The sequence below is a fragment of the Dipodomys merriami genome, unplaced genomic scaffold (assembly GCF_024711535.1).
Source record: "Dipodomys merriami isolate MVZ:Mamm:240054 unplaced genomic scaffold, mDipMer1.0.p SCAF_380, whole genome shotgun sequence".
NCBI lineage: Eukaryota > Metazoa > Chordata > Mammalia > Rodentia > Heteromyidae > Dipodomys > Dipodomys merriami.
The window spans coordinates 88,811-107,173 of NW_027205382.1; the positions used below are offsets into that span (position 1 = coordinate 88,811).

Consider the following 18,363-nt stretch of genomic DNA (forward strand, 5'->3'; position numbering starts at 1 on the left):
AATCTGTTACACCATTTACAGCAAAGTACAGGTAAGAAAAAGGAACCACCTATTTTCTGGCAATTAATACTTTGGTATAAAAGACTCTGAAAACAGAAAATGCACATGCTTTATGTAATTTGGTATTAATAGAAAAATGAGAAATAATAATTCTTTTACGCTTTTCTGAGAGCCATGTTCTAGGCAGCTCTCCAGGGTATGTATATTGAGTCTTTATTGAGCATGTATTTAAATTTTACCACAATGTTTTCTTAAAAATGAGTTTTGTGTTTAATTTATAAGCATCTTAAGTACTAGGATGTTTACTGAATTTCTTCTTTCTAATGTCCTTATTTCCATAGCACTGGATAGACTGTCCTTTTGACAGTGCACTATATTTTTATTTATCTCTTTCATGTATAAGAGTTACATAGAAAAATAACACTTTTCAAGGACAAACATGGTTTCCACAATTCTTTTCTTGCCCTCACAGTCTCTTTTCAAGAGCATAGTTGCTCTTACCCACAATGTAATACCTTTCAAATGCCAGTAATTAAATGTTTAAGAAGATTAAAGCCTTATTTGCTCAAACTATAAATCCACAGGAGTTCTATTAGTAACTAATTAAAATTATCATTACTGTTAGGATGTGAGGAATTGTTGAATATTGCTTTTGAAAAGTATATTTGGCACCATCCATATACAGTCAGGGGATATTTCAATGAGGGCTGGTCATGGTAACCAGACTCCCATGTAAGCTGGAGATTGTGTCCTGGCTTGGGTTCTGCGGGTATGGTAGCCTGCTTTGGATGAGGGACAGCCACATCTGGTTTAGCTTTGTTTCTATGAAGTTTAGTTTGTTTGAGGTTGTTGTTGTTGTTTATAGAAGAAAGATCCAAAGGATCATAATTGATTTCCAGAAATGAAACCAGGTATTTGAGGAGGAATCCTATGCTTAAATTATGCGTCTTAACATGCAGATATAAGGGCACTTTCTATTTGTAGATGACTTAGAAATCTTAAGTCAAGACTCTAAATAAGCAGTGAAAATGGTTCCTTTCATCTTTTGCAAGCATCTTACTTTATTAACCTAAATATCCTGAAACCAATTTTGTAACTCATTACCTAATGAACTACTTCCCAGTTGTGCCAAGATCTGAAGGGTACTCACTTTGGCAGGCCTGAGACATAAAATGAATCTGTCCCTAACTAGAAGTGCTGACACTTTCTGGAAATTTCAGAATGCTATTCAATAGCATAAATGGTGTAATAGTACAATTGATGTGAAGTTGAAAATCAGTGCTGGTATTTTGAACAGGGTGTGGGCATAGTTGGCAAATGTTCTCTGAGTAGGGTTTGTGGAAGTATGTAGTGTTGAAAGGATAGTAGGGCCTGGCCATGCTCTGACTAGGAGCTTCATGAACTTTGCAGGACAAGAAATACCAAAAACAAGTGCAAAGTGAATTGGAGAGGTGACACCTATGTGTTAGTGCTCATTAGCTGTCTGACAGCAGTCACAGCCGAGAGGATGGCAGACAGAGGACAGTGAAGGCTGGGCAGTGGGAGATCCTGAGTGGCTGAATGCAGATTGAGTTGGTATCCCATTTATTAGTGTGTCTGTATAGTAATAAAATCCATTTTTTCAAATGTTTATCATTTTTCAACAATCATTTATAATCTATGTTCTTTGATAGAAAAGTTATCAAAGGCTAACAAATAGTTCCAGTCACAATACCACACTTAACATTTTGGCAATCATCATTATGTTTTTCTCTATACATACACATTTTAAATTTTTTAACAAAAATGGAATCCTATTATACATGCCAATTTATTTTTTTCTCTCAATACCCTCTTTATAGGCATCCACTGTGATACAAATGTAGTATGTGTCTAACAGATAGAGTGTGTGTACATTAATATTGCATAAATGTTGTTATGCATACTACAAGTCTGCTTCTGCTTGAGCTCTTATATCTCATTGTATTTATCTTGGACTCCTTCTGCATTTGATCCCATAATGTATAGCAGTTATATCTTCCCTGTTCCCAAGCAAAGGGCACATTCATGACCACAAGCTGGTCAAACACAACACCTGGATGACCACTTGTCCATCTCCTCGTACAGACCTATGTGACATTGATCCAGATGTAATCTTGACTTTGCTAACTAGCAACCGAACAGTTATACTCCGTTATACTTTTATTGGAAGACAGGGAATTTCCTGTCCTGACACCTTATATGCTCACCAATACTTATTCTTAATCCCTTTCTGTTTTTGCCTATGGAGGCAAGGGTAAATATATCTTGCCTTTATTTACATTCTCAGGCTAACAGTAAAATTTCGCTTCTCTTCATGAAGTTTAGCAATTCGGGCTCCCCTGTTGTTGATTGGCATGTTCATATCTCTTGTATCTCTGTCAATTTTCATCTGTTAAACATTTTCCATGTTTAATGGTAACAATGTAATGTTTGAGAAATTGTTCCATAAGCACACATTGATACTGCTTTCTCAGTTGTCTAAATAGCACATTCAAATAAATGCCTTTTACTTATGATGTAAGATGCTTGTTCAGTGTTTTCAGGCCACTAGAAGTTCCTGATTAGTCTAGGCTAATTATGTTCTATTAGCATCACTTGATTTATTTGTGTAAGAAGTAACTTTTTATTTCTTTTTTTTAAAAATCTTCTTCTACATTTTATATTCTTAAAAAAAACAATATATTTAAATTTTTTAGAAGTAAAATAGTCTTTAGCTAACAGGTTTATAGCTGTATGATGTCTTTACACTGAATAAGAACTAAAAATTACAAAGTAAATCCAGGATTACTTTTCTTAATCTGAAAAATAGATGAAAAAGTTTAAAAGTTTCCTTTTCACTTGGTTTATGAGAAAATGTGTAGTGCTAGGTACATTTCTCCCTGAGGACAGAAGAGCCTGGATTATAAAGTCTTTTCTCTACAGCAGGTTTTCTTCAGGAAAAGTCCTGTCAGCGAAGGACAGAATCCAGAGCCTCTCTTGTGCTCCCGTCTACTGTGAATGTTGGGAGGGAGGTGATTTAGGACATTTCTCAAACTTGTTCCAAGTCATCTGCTCCCTGAAATTCACTTTTGAGAAACCCTAGGACTGGGAATTTTTGTTGCTTGAGTGAAGTGCTGTGTGGAAAGAGGTGACTTCCTTTGTCAAGTGATGAATTCCAGTACTGAATGTGAAACTCTGGAACCAAAGACAATCAATATTTACATCATTTATGAAGATCCACTGAAGAATAACTTTAAGCAGAACACACTTTGAAAACCTGACTGACATATTTAGTTTATTTCTGATGGGGTTGGGAAATCATGAACAAAGCCAGAGTATTGAGTGACCCATGACCCAAGGAGCAGACCTCCCATGGGGCCCTGCCATGAACAGCACTGTAGTCAGGTTATATCACTCCAACTTGGGCAGCTGACTGTGTAATGTTCATTTAAAAAGCATTGTAGTACAGAAATAGAGGGACAAGGGGTATACAAATGTAGGCATGGTACTCACTAGTGTATGTTAAAATGAATTATATACAACTTGTGGATGGGACAGGAGGGAAAATTTAGGAGAGAGCTAAGGAAGGAGTGACATTGTCCAGAAAGAAATGATCTCTTTACCTGACTTACATAACTGTAACCCCTCCCTACATCACCTTTATAATAACTTTTTTAAAAAAGCACTGTACATAATCAGAGCAAAAGTTAATCACCTCCCATCAAAAAATATGAGATAATGTTCTGAGTTCGGGACCCTGTGAGGCTTGGCCCTGCCACCCTCCTCCAGATTTACTCCTGTGGTCTTTAGCTGCTCTTAGCTCCCTTTCCCAGCCTCCTTCCATACATTAGGGGTTCTGCTGACATACCATTTGCAGAGAACCCCAGCCTAAGTCTGAGCCCTGTTTTCCCTCTGCATTGTGTGCTACTTCTTGGGCTTCTTACTCTTGGACTTATCAAAGAATTGTTAATATTTTTATGACTTGACTGTAGAGAATTCTTTTTATTCACTACTACATCTTATCCCAGTGCCTAATACATATGAGATAATTCAGTAAGTACTTTTTGAATGGTTGACTGAGAAATAAGGCCCTCTGTTTCTTTTTTTTAATATTATTTTACTGTAAAGATGATGTTCGGAGGAGTTACAGTTACATGAGTAAGGCAATGAGTACATTACTTGTTGATCATAATTATTCCTTGTCGATCATTGTTACCTCTTCCCTTGTTGTTATCCCATTATCCCTTCCCACCCTCATCTCCCACACTCCTCCCCACCCCATCCCACCCAACCCCCCCCCAACCTGGGTTGTAAAGTTCATTTCCAATATACTGTCCTGTGGGTATCATTGTTGCAGTAGGTCATCCTGTGTCCTTGTTTCAGCATTTTGTTATTTCCCTTTTCCTCCCCAGATTAGACAAATGTATATACAAGTACAAGATGCAGATTACCAAAATCAAGTACAGTGACAACAGGGGATATGCCATAGGGGGAAGAACATACAAAAGAAACAAAAAAGAAATCACATAGTATATTTAAAACAATAACAATAAAGAGAGACCTTTTGTGTCCATATCTTGGGTTCATTTCACTTAGCATCATCTTATATATACATAGCTTTTGAGCTTTTTAGCTCTTCTGATAAGATTAACCTATATGTATACTAATTATTACAAACAAGGGAAACCATGAGGCCTAAATTTCTTTGGGACTGGCTTACTTCATTTAATATGATTTTTTCCAAGTTTTTCCATTTCCTAACAAATGCGGCAGTGTCGTTCTTTCTGATGGAAGCATAGAATTCCATTGATCTATTCAGCTACTGAGGGGCATCTGAGTTGGTTCCATATCTTAGCTCTGGTGAATAATGCTGCGATAAACATAGTTGTGCTGGTAGCTTTAGTACGGCCTTGTTTGTTTCCATTTGGGTAAATGCCCAAAAGTTGGGTTGCTGGATCATAGGGGAGCTCTAGGTGTAGTCTTTTGAGGATCCCACTTACTGCTTTCCAAAGTGGTTGAACAAGTTTACACTCTCGCCAACAATGCAGTAGGGTTCACTTTTGAAGGCCCTCTGTTTCTAACACATCCTGATTCCGAATGCTTCATCACTGTCAGACTTCTTTGTCTACACCACTCCTCACTGTGGCCTGTTGTGTGCTTTATTTGACCAGACTCCTGAGTGGTTGGACAGTGACTCCTGCCAAAAGTGTGATCAGCCTTTCTTCTGGAACTTCAAGCAAATGTGGGACAGTAAGAAAATTGGCTTACGGCAGGTAGGTGATGTGGGTGTTTCATCAAACTATAATTCTGAGGAAATAATGTAGCCTTATAACCTCAGGTAAAATAATGACCCCAGGTGAGAGTTGTGGTGGGGTAGCCTGTAGTAATTGCAAACAGCACCTCGATCTACCCCATCCCTAGTCTATTGCAGTTTTTGCCTACTAGATTCCATTTCTGTAGTGACTCTTTCCCATTAAGTTGTGGAAAGACATTGTTTCAGAATTTTTAATGGCATCTACTAAAATGCACTTTAAAATTAAAGGTGCCGGGGGTGGGAAGGTGGCTCAGTGGTAGAGCGCTTGCCTTGCATGCATGAGGCCCTGGGTTCAATTCCTCAGCACCACATAAGAAAAAAGAAAAAAGCCAGAAGTGGCACTGTGGCTCAAGTGGTAGAGCGCTAGCCTTGAGCTGAAGAGCTGAGGGACAGCACCCAGGCCCAGAGTTCAGGCCCCAGGACTGGACCCCCTCCCAAAAAAAATTAAAGGTCCCATGCTCACCTAGGTTCAAACCATGAAATTATAGAAGTAATATTTATTTTTCTTTCATTATGTGACTTCTAATTTTGTTTTAGTTATTGAGATCTGCTCATTGTACAGAATTTTTAATATCCTATGATTTGATTTGGTCTTCCCTAAAGAAATAAAATGTTAGGTCACTAGGTTGAACATGGCCACATTTAAGAGACAATGGGTTGAGTCAGCATTCATCTGTGTTCTCCTTCATCCAGAAGTGATAACTAAAGGTAACTAAAGGTCCTCAGTTCACTTAGGTTTAGGTTCATTTGATCCTAGGTACCTCCTCTGTAGCTCACAGGGGTGGTGACTGAAAAGGATGGAGGATGGACAGTGGGAGGGGGAAGCAGCATTATCAGATGTGTTTCCTTCAGTCTTCATTCTGAACTCAGCCCAGAAAGTGACACTTGGTTTTTTGCTCTATTAGGCTTCCAGGCACTCTTTGGTTTCATAAGATAGGGCCTCACTCTATATTCCAGGCTGGCTTCAAATTTTCTCTGTCTCCCTGCTTATACCCCCCAAGAGCAGAGATTATAGGCATGCACCATGCCTGGCTCCAGGGCTCTTGCCTGGCATCCCCACCCAAGTGTGCCAGAAGGGCGGTGTGAAATCATGATAATCTGTTTTCTCTCCTTCCTCAGCACCACTGTCGCAAATGTGGGAAGGCAGTCTGTGGCAAGTGCAGTTCCAAGCGCTCCTCCATCCCCCTGATGGGCTTCGAGTTTGAAGTGAGGGTCTGTGACAGCTGCCATGAGGCCATCACAGATGAAGAGTAAGTTCCACAGATCTGCAGGCCCCTCCTGGTCAGAGGAATCCAGTCTGTGAGCTTCTTCACTTAGCACACAGCCATGGTTTTAGGGCTCTGGCCCCTGCTGCTGTAGAGCATAGAAGTGTGAAAAGCTCTTCTTTGCTCAGCAAATGCATGTGATCTTTTTTTTTCTTTTTCTTTTTTTTTTTGACGGTCGTGGGGCTTGGCACTGTCCCTCAGCTCTTCAGCTCAAGGCAAGCACTCTACCTCTTGAGCCACAGCACCACTTCCAGCATGTGATCTTAAGAGGCAAGGGGAGTGATCAAAGAACTCATCTATGAACTTCCTTTAGTTCATGAGTATGTGTGTATTTAAGGAAATGCTCTTCTTTCTGTCTCCTTATTTTCTGGGAATTATCCAGGATTGCAAGGGCTCAGAACTCACCTTGAAGGCCAAGCTGGTATCTGTTAATAGAGTTGAGTCAGCCCTCTGGTTCTGGGAACTTTCAGTTTCCAGGAAGAGCTAAGCCACTTTACCGAAGACCCAAATAGTCCCAGTGCCTTCTACGCAACTGACTTCTCATCAGTCCTTCCTCAGTATTCCAACACCCTAAGTGTGCTTTGAAAGGTGGCCAGAACTATGCTTTGTCTTCAGTGTTGACTGACAATTACCTGACAACAGCTCTGAAATGTTTCCCTGTTAGCAAGTTACTGGAGGATAACTCATCTTCGCAATCCTTCTGTGCTTTGTACTGTAGTCAATTTGTTCTAAATACTTCTGTTTATCCATATCAGATATACATTAAGATACTCTTGCATAAGTAGACATGTATATTCATTATTGTCCACTTCTCATACATGGTAGAGTTAGTAAGGGTTTTTACTGAGAGGAAACCTTAGAGATAGTCTAATTCATTTCTTCATTTATAACGATATAGATTAGAGTCTAAGGAACTTGCAAAAAGCCTAAACCTGTAATTCTGATTATTTTTAGTATACTGCAGACCTGCCCCTTGGATTTAGTTATAGAAAAAAGGAAGAAGCTGGGTGCCAATGGCTCACACCTGTAATCCTAGCTACTCAGGAGGCTGAGATTTGAGGATCGGGGTCCAAAGCAGGAAATTCCATGAAATTCTCATTTCCGATTAGTTATCAAAAAAGCCAAAAGTAGAGCTATAGCTTAAGTGGTAGAGCACTTGCCTGGAGCTGAAGAGCTCAGGAACAGTGCCCAGGCCCAGAGTTCAAGCCCCATGACTGACCAAAAAGAAAGAAAGACAGAGAGAGAGAGAGAGAGAGAGAGAGAGAGAGAGAGAGAGAGAGAGAGAAGGAAGGAAGGAAGGAAGGAAGGAAGGAAGGAAGGAAGGAAGGAAGGAAGGAAGGAAGGAAGGAAGGAAGGAAGGAAGGAAGAAAACCATGTTCTGAGAGCCCAGTGCAGAAAAGTGGCCCTTGAAACAGGAGAGTTGTCTGCTTGACTGCAATCCTGGCTCCCCTCCTCCTGTGACTTCCACCCTTCCTCGCTGGGAGCACCTAGGCAGCTGCCAAACCTTCTTACTAAAGCTTGTTACACCTTGAGAGAATGCGTCAGAGAAACCTAAGTCTGCAGTTAGACTGTGAGAAAAAGAAAAAAGAATGGATCGCCTTCAGTTACAATGACAGTCAGTAGTATCCTGGGCATTTTAATAGCACACTTTTAAAAAAAAAATTAAATAGGCCAAGGTAGACTATTTTACTAGCACTTATCCTTCTGAGCACAAACTTAGCAAAAGCAATGTGGTTTTCAAAAGACTTAAAAAAAACACAAATGGAGATTTTCAAAGACTCTTATCAGAGTAGCATATTCTCTTGAAGGACCTTTGGAGATACCTCTTTCCCACTTTGGCAACTATAAGAAAACATTCCTTTATTATCTTTTAAATCATATAATAGACGACCATGGAATAAACGCAGATCTGGGAGGTTCTAACAGTGAAACAGTTCTAGCCATTAAGCCAAATATTAGAATGTAACATCACACCCTAGATCTCCAGAATTCATAAGTCAACTACTTACTCTTGTTTTGTTCCCTTCAGACGTGCTCCCACAGCCACCTTCCATGACAGTAAGCATAACATTGTGCATGTGCATTTTGATGCAACCAGGGGGTGGTTACTGACTTCTGGAACTGACAAAGTTATTAAGGTAAGATACTATCTTATGAAGCTTTCCAGTTTGGGGCTTTATAAATAGAGCCTGTAGAGCTCTGTTCAGGTTATCCCTAGCTTGAGCATTTTTGAGAGCCTTTTACATGAATGGATCTACATGCAAAGAACAAAGCTCCTCTAGTAAGTCATGCATAGCAGTCAGAGGAGTAGCACAAACGAGAAGAATTTTAAGCATTCAGCAGAGGAAGATGGAGCTGCTGGGAAAGGTGTCATGAAGCTAATGGGGTTGACCTAGTCACTGAATGTAAGATAGGACTTGAATAAGCCAACAGGTGGTAAACACCTTTCCCACTAAGATCAATTAACCTAAGAGCATTCACCAAGGGCCTATCTGAGGACTAGTGACCAATTGGATTTGGGGATATAGCAAAGGCCCTGAATAGAAGGGGCCACCTGTGTCATATCCCATCCCAACCTTGGAGTCAGTAGCAACATGTAGAGGTTAAATAAAATATTTAAACCAGAAGCCTTGGATCCCTTATTTTTGACATTTTATAGAATTTTTTGGAAGATTAAATGAGAGGATGTGGGAAGAACATGGTATGTGCGTAGTGTCCAGTATATATTAGTTCCCTTTGTCCTTAAATGTATCTGATCTGTCTTTATTCTTCATTAGCTAGAGAGAAATGTCAGGTTGCTCCTAAGTTTTTGATCTTTAAAGATCTAGAAATCGTGTAGTGAAGTATGTAGTTGCTTGCTAAAAGAAAAAAAAATCACTTAAGTTCAGTTCTAAGGATTGTTCATCCTTCATACAATTTGATTTATCTCATCCTTCATCTTCTTTTTCTCTTTACAGTTGTGGGATATGACCCCAGTAGTGTCATGATGGCTACCCCAGGAATAAAAAAAAAAATAGCATTTACTAAAGAAATGGGTGTTTTAATCTGAATCAGTACTGGAAAAGTAAAGCATACGTGTGAGCAGGAAGAGAAGCTAAAGACCCTGGGTGAATCTGCATCTTAACTATGCAGTCAGTGGCAAACTAGTGAAAGAACCTTTGCAGGGACTCTTCAACTTGTTCATACAATACAAAAGAAGATATTTTTTTATCAAATGGCTTATACAGTCTGACTGTGCTACAGTGTTTTGACTATACTGAAAAATCTGTGTGGGATGTTTGATTTTTCAGTCCTCCATTTTACTTGTTGCTTTGTGTATTGGAGAAATGAGGAAAGTATCTGTTTAGGGTATTTTGGTCATAAAGTAGTTTCCATGTGTTTTGCTTTATTTTTACCTCAACATGTATTGTGGGCATCTTTTTCTTGGTCTCCATGTGCCCATTCCTTCTTTGCAGCAGAGTGTATGTATGTATTTCAATGTTTGTTCCCAGTGTCTCTGCTTTCCTGTCTTCAGTGGAAAGAGTGCAGATCTACCAGCTGAGTTCTTGAATTGCCTGAAGATTGACTCAGCCCTATTGCCTGACTTGCTGATGTTCTTACTGAGTAGCAGTGACTTTGTATTTCTGCCTGTTGTCTCTGTCTTCCCACATTAGAAAAAAGCTGCTCCCAGCCATTGTCATCCTAGTAGATGATTGTAACTGAGAGCTTCAACCATCAGTGCCTGGATCTTTTAGAATTCAATTGAGGCTTCCTGAACCTTTCATGTTTTGTTTTGTTTTGTTTTTATCTTTTTTCTTTTTTGGACATAGCTGTCCCTTACTGATAACATCAGAACAAAACAAAAACCTATGTGCTTCCAAAACAAGTGTTTTATAATGTTTCTTTCCCTGTGTGACATCATCTCAGAACTTGAATTTCATTACTTTAAGATTATAAACCTTCTTTATTCTTTATCATCTATATTGTGTTCCACTTTAAAAAAAAACAGATGTTTAAACATCTATATCTTAATATATTTCACCAGAACTATTTGTATACTTTCATACGAAGACTGTAGGTGATCTGATATAAAGGTACTGAAGCCTGCAGATCAAGCTCTTGTTAGGAACATAAAAGAAGACTTTAGAAAATGAACTTTAAAAATTTGTCTAAGGGAATCCAGTTAAGCTTGATAAAATGAACTAAGTGACTCACTTCAAGATATTGAACTCCTTATTAAAAAATCTTTTATTTTAAGTTGGGTGTTGGTGGCTCCTGCATGTAATCCTAGCTACTCGGGAGGCTGATATCTGAGGATTGCAATTTGAAGCCAGCACAGGCAGGAAAGCTCATGAGACTTTTATCTCCAGTTATAAAATAAAAGCCAGAAATAGAGCTGTGGCTTAAGTGGTAGAGTGCCAGCTTTGAGTGAAAAAGCTAAGGGACAATACACAGGCTCTGAATTCAAGCCCCAGTACTGGCACAGATATACAAAATAAATCTTTTCACCTATAAAAATAGAATTAAGATTAGTTACAAGCATGTACTAGATACCTATTCCACTCTAAGTACTTTGCATATCTAACACCTCAGTGGATCTCCTAGGTCAGGACTATTAGGGATCACCGAGTCTCTTGAGCATCACCAGGTTAAATAAATACCAGGTTAAATGCCGATTGCAGATAAACAGGCCAATTGTTTGCCCTTTCCTATCTATGTCCTACCTCCAAAGTATCTTATTCTCTTATTCTCTTTTTGGTGATGGTAGTAATTAAGCAAAATTGAAATCCTCTCTATTATTTTTCTTCCTTTCCTGTAAAATTGGTTTGTTTGTTTTTTCCTCATGACCATGTTACTTTTCTCAATGGAGTAAATACTACAAGCCGTACATGATAACACCCATAACACTGACCATGTATACTCCCTGAGGCATAGGGTTTCCTGGAGTTCATTCTAATGGCCGAGTATAGGCAAGCAGGACCTGTGTGTGTGTGTGTGTGTGTGTGTGTGCACGCACGTGCATGTACACGTGCGCGTGTCCCATGCAGTCATGACCCATGACAACCATCACTTGAAGCAAAAACCTTGAGGACACACACACACACACACACACACACACACACACACGCAGAAGTCATCACCCCCTGTCACTTCTCTGCCTCTCCCAGAGTGCTCTTGCTTACTGCTTACACTCAGCCAGAGCCACTATAACTCCTTTTTTTTGCATGATTGCTCTGTGAGTAAGCTTTTAAAAGCGAATTTGATTTACAATATTCACATATCTATTTTGTGGTTTATTATGAGATCTGCAGCCACCTACCAAGCTGCTTATGATAGAGTACTGTGAGTTGGAAATGAGTAATAGAAATTAATCACTGTGAATCTCCCTTTCTGACCTTCAGAGGTTGGCCTGTACACAGAGAGGGAAAGCCAGTATTAGGGAGACAGAAGGCTGAGCACTCAACAAGCCTTGTGTGGATTCTCAATTAGGCATAGATGAGTTCAGACTGTACTGGAAAGCTGATTGTCCCCATTGTTCATATGCACACTATATCTCTCTGTTCTGTGACTCTTGACTCTTCACTCTAACCACCTCCCTCCCATCATTGCTATATCCCAGCCCACAGAACATCTCAGAAGTTGAAACCACATGAAACCTCACTGATAATGAGAATCATGATTGAAAACCACAGACACACAAAGGCAGCCATTGCTCTGCCCTTCTCTTTCCCCTTATAGTGTGGCTGCTTACATTTGGTGAGAAAATCTTGGCAAACAGTGTGTTTTTGTACTACTGTGAATTCTAGAGTTTTTGCATTAAGTATGTCGACCATTTTGTGACTCATATTGAAATATAGGCTGGTGTGGGGTATCTTCCAAGCATTTTGTAGTAATCGCAGGCTTCCCTCATTAGTAAGAGCTGGCACCAGCCCTTGGTTTGTCTCCTGTCTAGGCAAAAAAAAAATCATAGTTCTTATTTTATCCTGTTGGGTTTGTATTTTACTTTTATTTTTGCTTTATTAAACATACAGCAGTTTTGGCAAATAATGTCTAATATTACCTATGTTGACAGAACTACACATATCATACACAGAAAGTTTGGTGGAAGGAAAACAATCTTCTGTTCTTGATTCCTCCAAAGGAATGACATTTCCAGAGCTTTCAGTCGCCTGGGTGTGTCTCCCCCCACAGGCACAGAAGTGGTTTTAAAATAAGTGCTTGGAATCTTATGTCATTTTATATGAGGTCAATCTTGTCTGACTTATCTAAAGAATCCTAAAATCACAAAACTGGAAGGATCTTGAGATCTAGAATGTTCCAGGCCAACCTCTGTCTCTCTGTCTCTGTCCCTCTGTCTCTGTCTCTGTCTCTCTGTCTCTGTCTCTGTCTCTGTCTCTGTCTCTGTCTCTGTCATCTATCTTTCTCTCCTCTTTCTTCACTCTTCTCTCTCTCCTTTCTCTCTCTCTCTGTCTCTCTATATTTCTTCATACCAGACAGGCAGTTAGATATATCTGAGATGTAAATGAGAATGTGGAAGAATATTCAAGGAACAATTGGTTTTTGAACCTTACCTAGTAAGGACACAAGTGTTTGGAGCAGCTCCCTAGCTTTGGAACAGGGAGTGTCTGGAACCAGGCTAGCTTCCCATTAGGAGCATATTAGACACCACTTTTGGCCCAGCCCTGAATTATGAGTGGGTGCGTACTCTGTCAGGAGGCAGTTACTGCACTTCTTTGCTCACATAATCTCTTTCCCTCACTCTTCCCCAACCACCCCAGTGGTAAAACTGAAGTAGAAATGCAGGAGCCCTGATGGCGCATGCTGCCCTATTTGCTGAACTCTGTAGCATTTGTCCTTGTGGGACATGTATGAGGCTATTTTTTAAAAGCATAATGTAATTTTGGTTAACATTAATCCTTGAAGCTTCAGTTTGGGCTTTAAGCAAAAGAAATATCTCTAAAACTATGTCATAGGTAGTGGACATAAATATTCATTAAATGAGACTTCTTTAGTTTTGCCTTTTCAGTATAGTTTAACGGCATGAAAGTAAGCTTGTTCACTAAGATTGATATTTTGAAGTAGAAGCAAAACATTTTGCCAAAATGTTCTTTTTTTCTCTTTTAAAAAATAATGTTAGGTTACATTTTTCCTGGTATGAAATTAGCAACTTGATTAGAAAACACAGAAATGTAGCACATTTTGAACATAAATTATCTAGGTGATTCTGCAGATTCTAGTCTGTAGATTCTTAGGGAGAAAAAAAAATCCCAAGAATTGGTATCTGAAAATGACCAGTGTTACTAATTTTGGAGTCTTTCTTGGGTACACTGCCTTTCTTCATAGGTTGTGAATAGACCCCAAAACCATGACACGCATGACACTTGACCTGGAAGAACTTACAGTTATTGTGTTGCTGTTATTATTTAACATAAGGTGTCACCGTATAGCCCAGGCTATTCTCAAATTTATGTTTCTCCTGCCTCTGCCTCCTGAGTGCTGGGATTTACAGGTGTGTGTCATCATTCTCAGCTTCCACTTCTGCTGAGAGCCCTCTCTACACAAGGTGTTAAAGTCAGTCCTGAGGTCATCATGTCTCTATGCACTCGTCCTACTGCTCAGAGGCCTTGCAGACAAGCAGACAAGCCATTGCAGCACTGTGAAAAATGTAACAGTGAAAATGTGCTTGGATGCCCCCAGCCTGGCAGAGAGGCAAGAGGGATTTAGAAGAGGAAAGGACTTCTAAGCTGAAGAGAAAGGGTCAGAAGGGATGAGTTGAGTAAGGGAAGGAGAAATTTAGTGAGACGGTGTTAACAAGCCTGTGGTCTAAAATTTGTCTGAGGCACCCAGGGGTTGTGCAGCTCAGCTGCAGGCCTAGAGCCCGAGCCCTTGCAGCTATTAGATGTTTCCTTCAGGGAAGATATACCCGCAGCTCTCTGAACATCTGAACAACAGGGTTGTTCATATACTCACCCTATAATCAGTGCTAGTGTCTATTTCTTGTTTTTGTAGGTGGGGAAAATCACAAGAAGTGGTATCTGTTACTAATTTCAGAGTCTTTCTAGCTATATTACCTTTCCCTGGAGATTGTGAGTAGAGCTCAAAATCATGACTCTTGACCTGGAAGGATTTACAAGCTAATCCGTAGAGAGACTGTGATCAATTGCTCTGTTTTGAAACAGGAAAGACTTTGACCCACTAGGGCAGGTAGTTGTTCTGCTCAAGGATAGCATTGCACTTACAGATGATGCTGTTACAGGGCACAGATGGACTGGTCCTTCCTATCCTCAACCTTAGATTGCTCTGGAATATGACAGATCATTCCAGTACAGTGTGGTAGGCACAATAAATCCTCATCCAGTGGAAGGGAAAGGTTTTCTCACAGAAGTTAAGGTTAAGAAGGGTTTGGGCATCCACTCTCTAAAAAACGTGGCTCAGCCAAGGTAGGAGCATCCCATGGAGTGCTTGGCAGCACCCTTTTTTTTTTTTTGTCAGTCGTGGGGCTTGAACTCTGGGCCTGGGCGCTGTCCCTCAGCTCTTCAGCTCAAGGCTAGCGCACTACCACTTGAACCACAGCGCCACTTCTAGTTTTTTGATGGTTAATTGGAGATGAGTCTCACGGACTTTCCTTCCTGGGCTGGCTTTGGACTGGATCTCAGATCTCAGCCTCCTGAGTAGCTAGGATTACAGGTGTGAGCCCTTGGAGCCCAGTGGCAACACCTGTTTCTTACTGTTACATTGTTTGCCCTTTTTTTTTCAGGCCTAAGTCCTGACTTCTGGAACATCTGCATTTGCATTTAAACTTTAGCTCACAGAGGAGCTGTAGTTCAAGTGGTACAGTGCCAGCCTTGAAAGAAAAAGGCAAGTGAGAACACAAGGTCCTGGAGTTCAAGCCCCAATACCTTCTAAATACATACATACATAGAAACGTACATACATACATAAATACATACATGTAGAACAAGCTTTAGTTCAGCTGTACAACCAAGAACCATGTCATATAGCAAGCTCTGGGGATTTTACTTTGCATTTTTGCCTTTTAACATTAACCTTCCCGTCAAGAAGCTGCTTCAGGTCTAACTTATATCATTGTCTAAAATAAGATCTGTCCTAAATTAGAATAGAGTCCTTACATTTCTCATGTCAAGGAAGTTTTTAACAGACAGTATATAGGCCCTTGTCACAGATGTTGAGTGTGAGGGTGAATTTGATAGTCCTTTCAAGGTCCCTTCTGGTCTTGTAATTCTCCAGTTCTGTGAATGTTGTTTATTATAGGCCTAACAAACCATTACCAGTCACATGGCTGACTTCTCATGGACAAATGAGACCACATTGTCTTGCCATTTTTGGTTCCTACCATACCAACTGATTTTTTTCCCCCTAGATTTTTGCCATGTAGAGCCTAGTAGATTTGGTTTTAGAGAAATGGGGTAAAAATGGAAATTAGTATGGTACATCTCATTAAAAATAGATACTTTAACATGTTTACCTTTATGCGTTAGGAATATGACTTTCTTGAGAGGGAGAGAAATATTTGGGTATTGCAGGTTGTTTCAAAGGTTAAACTTTGAATCTGACCTTAGTGTATATGATTCCTTTCTCTTTTTTTTTTTCTTGCTTCTCTAGAGTACATGAGAGAGTGAGCTATAACATAAAAAGGAGGGGGGAATAAAATGGTTTGAGAAAAAGTATTTCACATATATACATTTTATCATTTAAAAGGATGGCAATATAAAGTATGGACCAAAACAGTTGTGTCACTAACCATTGTTACTTATGTATTTGTGTCTTAGACCATTTGCCTTGCTTTTTAAAGGTCTTTGTTTCTCAAGTGCTGTCATTTTGCAAAAGAAAATCTTTATATGAAAAGTACAAAAACTGTTACTAACTGGACAACAGGGAAGGTGCTAGCCCCACATCCAGGCCTGCCCACCATGTATTCATAACCAGGGACCTGGTCTCTTCCGTTCTGCACAGTTTACTTTATGGAATGAAGAAATTCTCCAAAGGGTCAGCCTAAGAATGCATTAAGCCTGAAGCTGGAACAGACCCCTCCAGGGTGGTCTAGCTAGACCCCTTCTGGTATTTGCCACACTCTGCAACACTGTGTTCCACCAACCAAACCAACTAGTCTTGACATTGAGCTCCTGAATGTGCTGAGATGGTACCGAACATCCTGTGAGGTTGCGATGTTCTGTATTCAAATGCTGCTGAACATTGTGGGTGTGTCCACTCTGCTTGTTTTCCTACTGTGCTGCCTCTAATTTCTAATGTACATGTAGCCATTACCAATGTATGGCTCAGTGCTGAGAGCCTCCACGGTTCCAAATAAATGTCTGTGAACATCTACCTGCAGTCATGAGCCCATCATTGTTTATGTATCCACATGTACCTAACATCCCTGTTTGGTGCCGTGCTTCTGGGGTCTGACTTGTTGAGGTAGGTAGAATGGTGAAGTTCCCAAAAGTTTCCAGCTGCCTAGACCTCAAGGAGAACTTCTGCCTAGAGACACAGGTGAGCCACTTGTCAGCAGACAGCAAAGCATGCAGACTCTGCCTGTGTCATTTTTGTCTTTAGTGTAAAACTGCTTTTGCCACATTTAGTAAAATTTCCAAGTGAGGAGAAAGGATCCAGGACAAATAGAGTCAGGGAAATGCCTTTTCAGAAAAGGCCATTTTATAGAGAAGAAAATACAAAGAGGACTGTGCCCAAGGATAGGACTCAAAAGTGCCTGCCTAGCAAAGTCACAAGGCCCTGAGCTCAAACCCTAGGGCTGCCCTTCCCCCTAAAAAGTAGAAAGCTATCAAATGACCACCCCTCCCACGTGAAATAGCCAGGGGCAGCTGGTTGCCTGGCTCTAAAACCCCTGTGCTCGGTCCTGCAGTTGTCCTGCAGAAGAGGATGGAGGAAGTCAGATGGAGCCAGAGCTTGGACATTCCCACCTCCTGTCAGGTGGACCTGGCCCTTCCAGGCAGGTGCACACAGAAAAATGTCTGCCTCTGGATCCTTGGCTAGTCTTCACTGGATCTGAATGTCTAGAAATGCCATGGAATTGCCACACCCATCTGAGTTTTCCTCTGCCTTAGAGATGAATCATGTTTCTTTTGCCTTGAACACCCACCCAGAACTTGAATCCAAGTAGATGGAGTCACCTTGAATCCAAGTGAATGAAATCTAAGTCTCTTGAGTGGCTTTGCTACAACAATTGCTGAAGTCACTGGAAAGTAAATCAGTCAAGATGGAGGTTTGATCAAAATGTAGCACCAGGATGCTTAGGTACATTGAAACCACTCCTAATCGTAAGCACAGGTAAACCAGGCTCCCTTTAAACAGTTTATGAATGCACTGTCACATCAGTATTGCTGTGCTGTGCCCCTGAGGACACTCATGACCAAAGCAGCATTCAACCTCCCAGGGCACAGAAGCTCTGCGGTAGTCATAACACCAGTGGGTACAAGAAGGAAGGACAGAGACCACAGGAAATGTCATTTCTAGTCCCATCCCTGTACCCGTCAAATTGACAATGTTGATGGTGTGTGGTTGACTACTTTTCCATTCCAGAAAAACAAAAAGTTATAAAATGCTCTCTACTTCAAAATAGCATTTATTCAATCTGTCTAGAACTTATTTCAAAGAACTTTATTTTGAAGCCACTACAGTATTTTCCAGTAGAAAATGGAGCTCACTGGAACTTGTGTTGGATCCTGGTGTCCTCGAATTCCGGGCACCTGTACCTGGATCAGTCCATACCTGAGTGAAAGCTTTCCTTATTTCTCCCTAAGAAATGAGATTGTAATGAGAGCTCAA

The 18,363-nt window shown here is 40.3% G+C and overlaps 1 protein-coding gene across 1 annotated transcript in view; it reads left to right on the plus strand.

Moving 5' to 3' along the window:
* The window catches only part of LOC138805018 (WD repeat and FYVE domain-containing protein 2-like), a 95,813-nt gene extending 78,908 nt beyond the window's left edge, over positions 1-16,905 (plus strand). The window contains exons 8-11 of the mRNA XM_069989575.1: positions 5,172-5,273; positions 6,434-6,564; positions 8,609-8,717; positions 9,537-16,905. Coding sequence (XP_069845676.1) covers positions 5,172-5,273; positions 6,434-6,564; positions 8,609-8,717; positions 9,537-9,566 — 372 coding nt within the window. The 3' untranslated portion in view covers positions 9,567-16,905. The remainder of the gene's footprint in view (positions 1-5,171; positions 5,274-6,433; positions 6,565-8,608; positions 8,718-9,536) is intronic.
* The last annotated feature ends 1,458 nt before the right edge of the window (positions 16,906-18,363 follow it).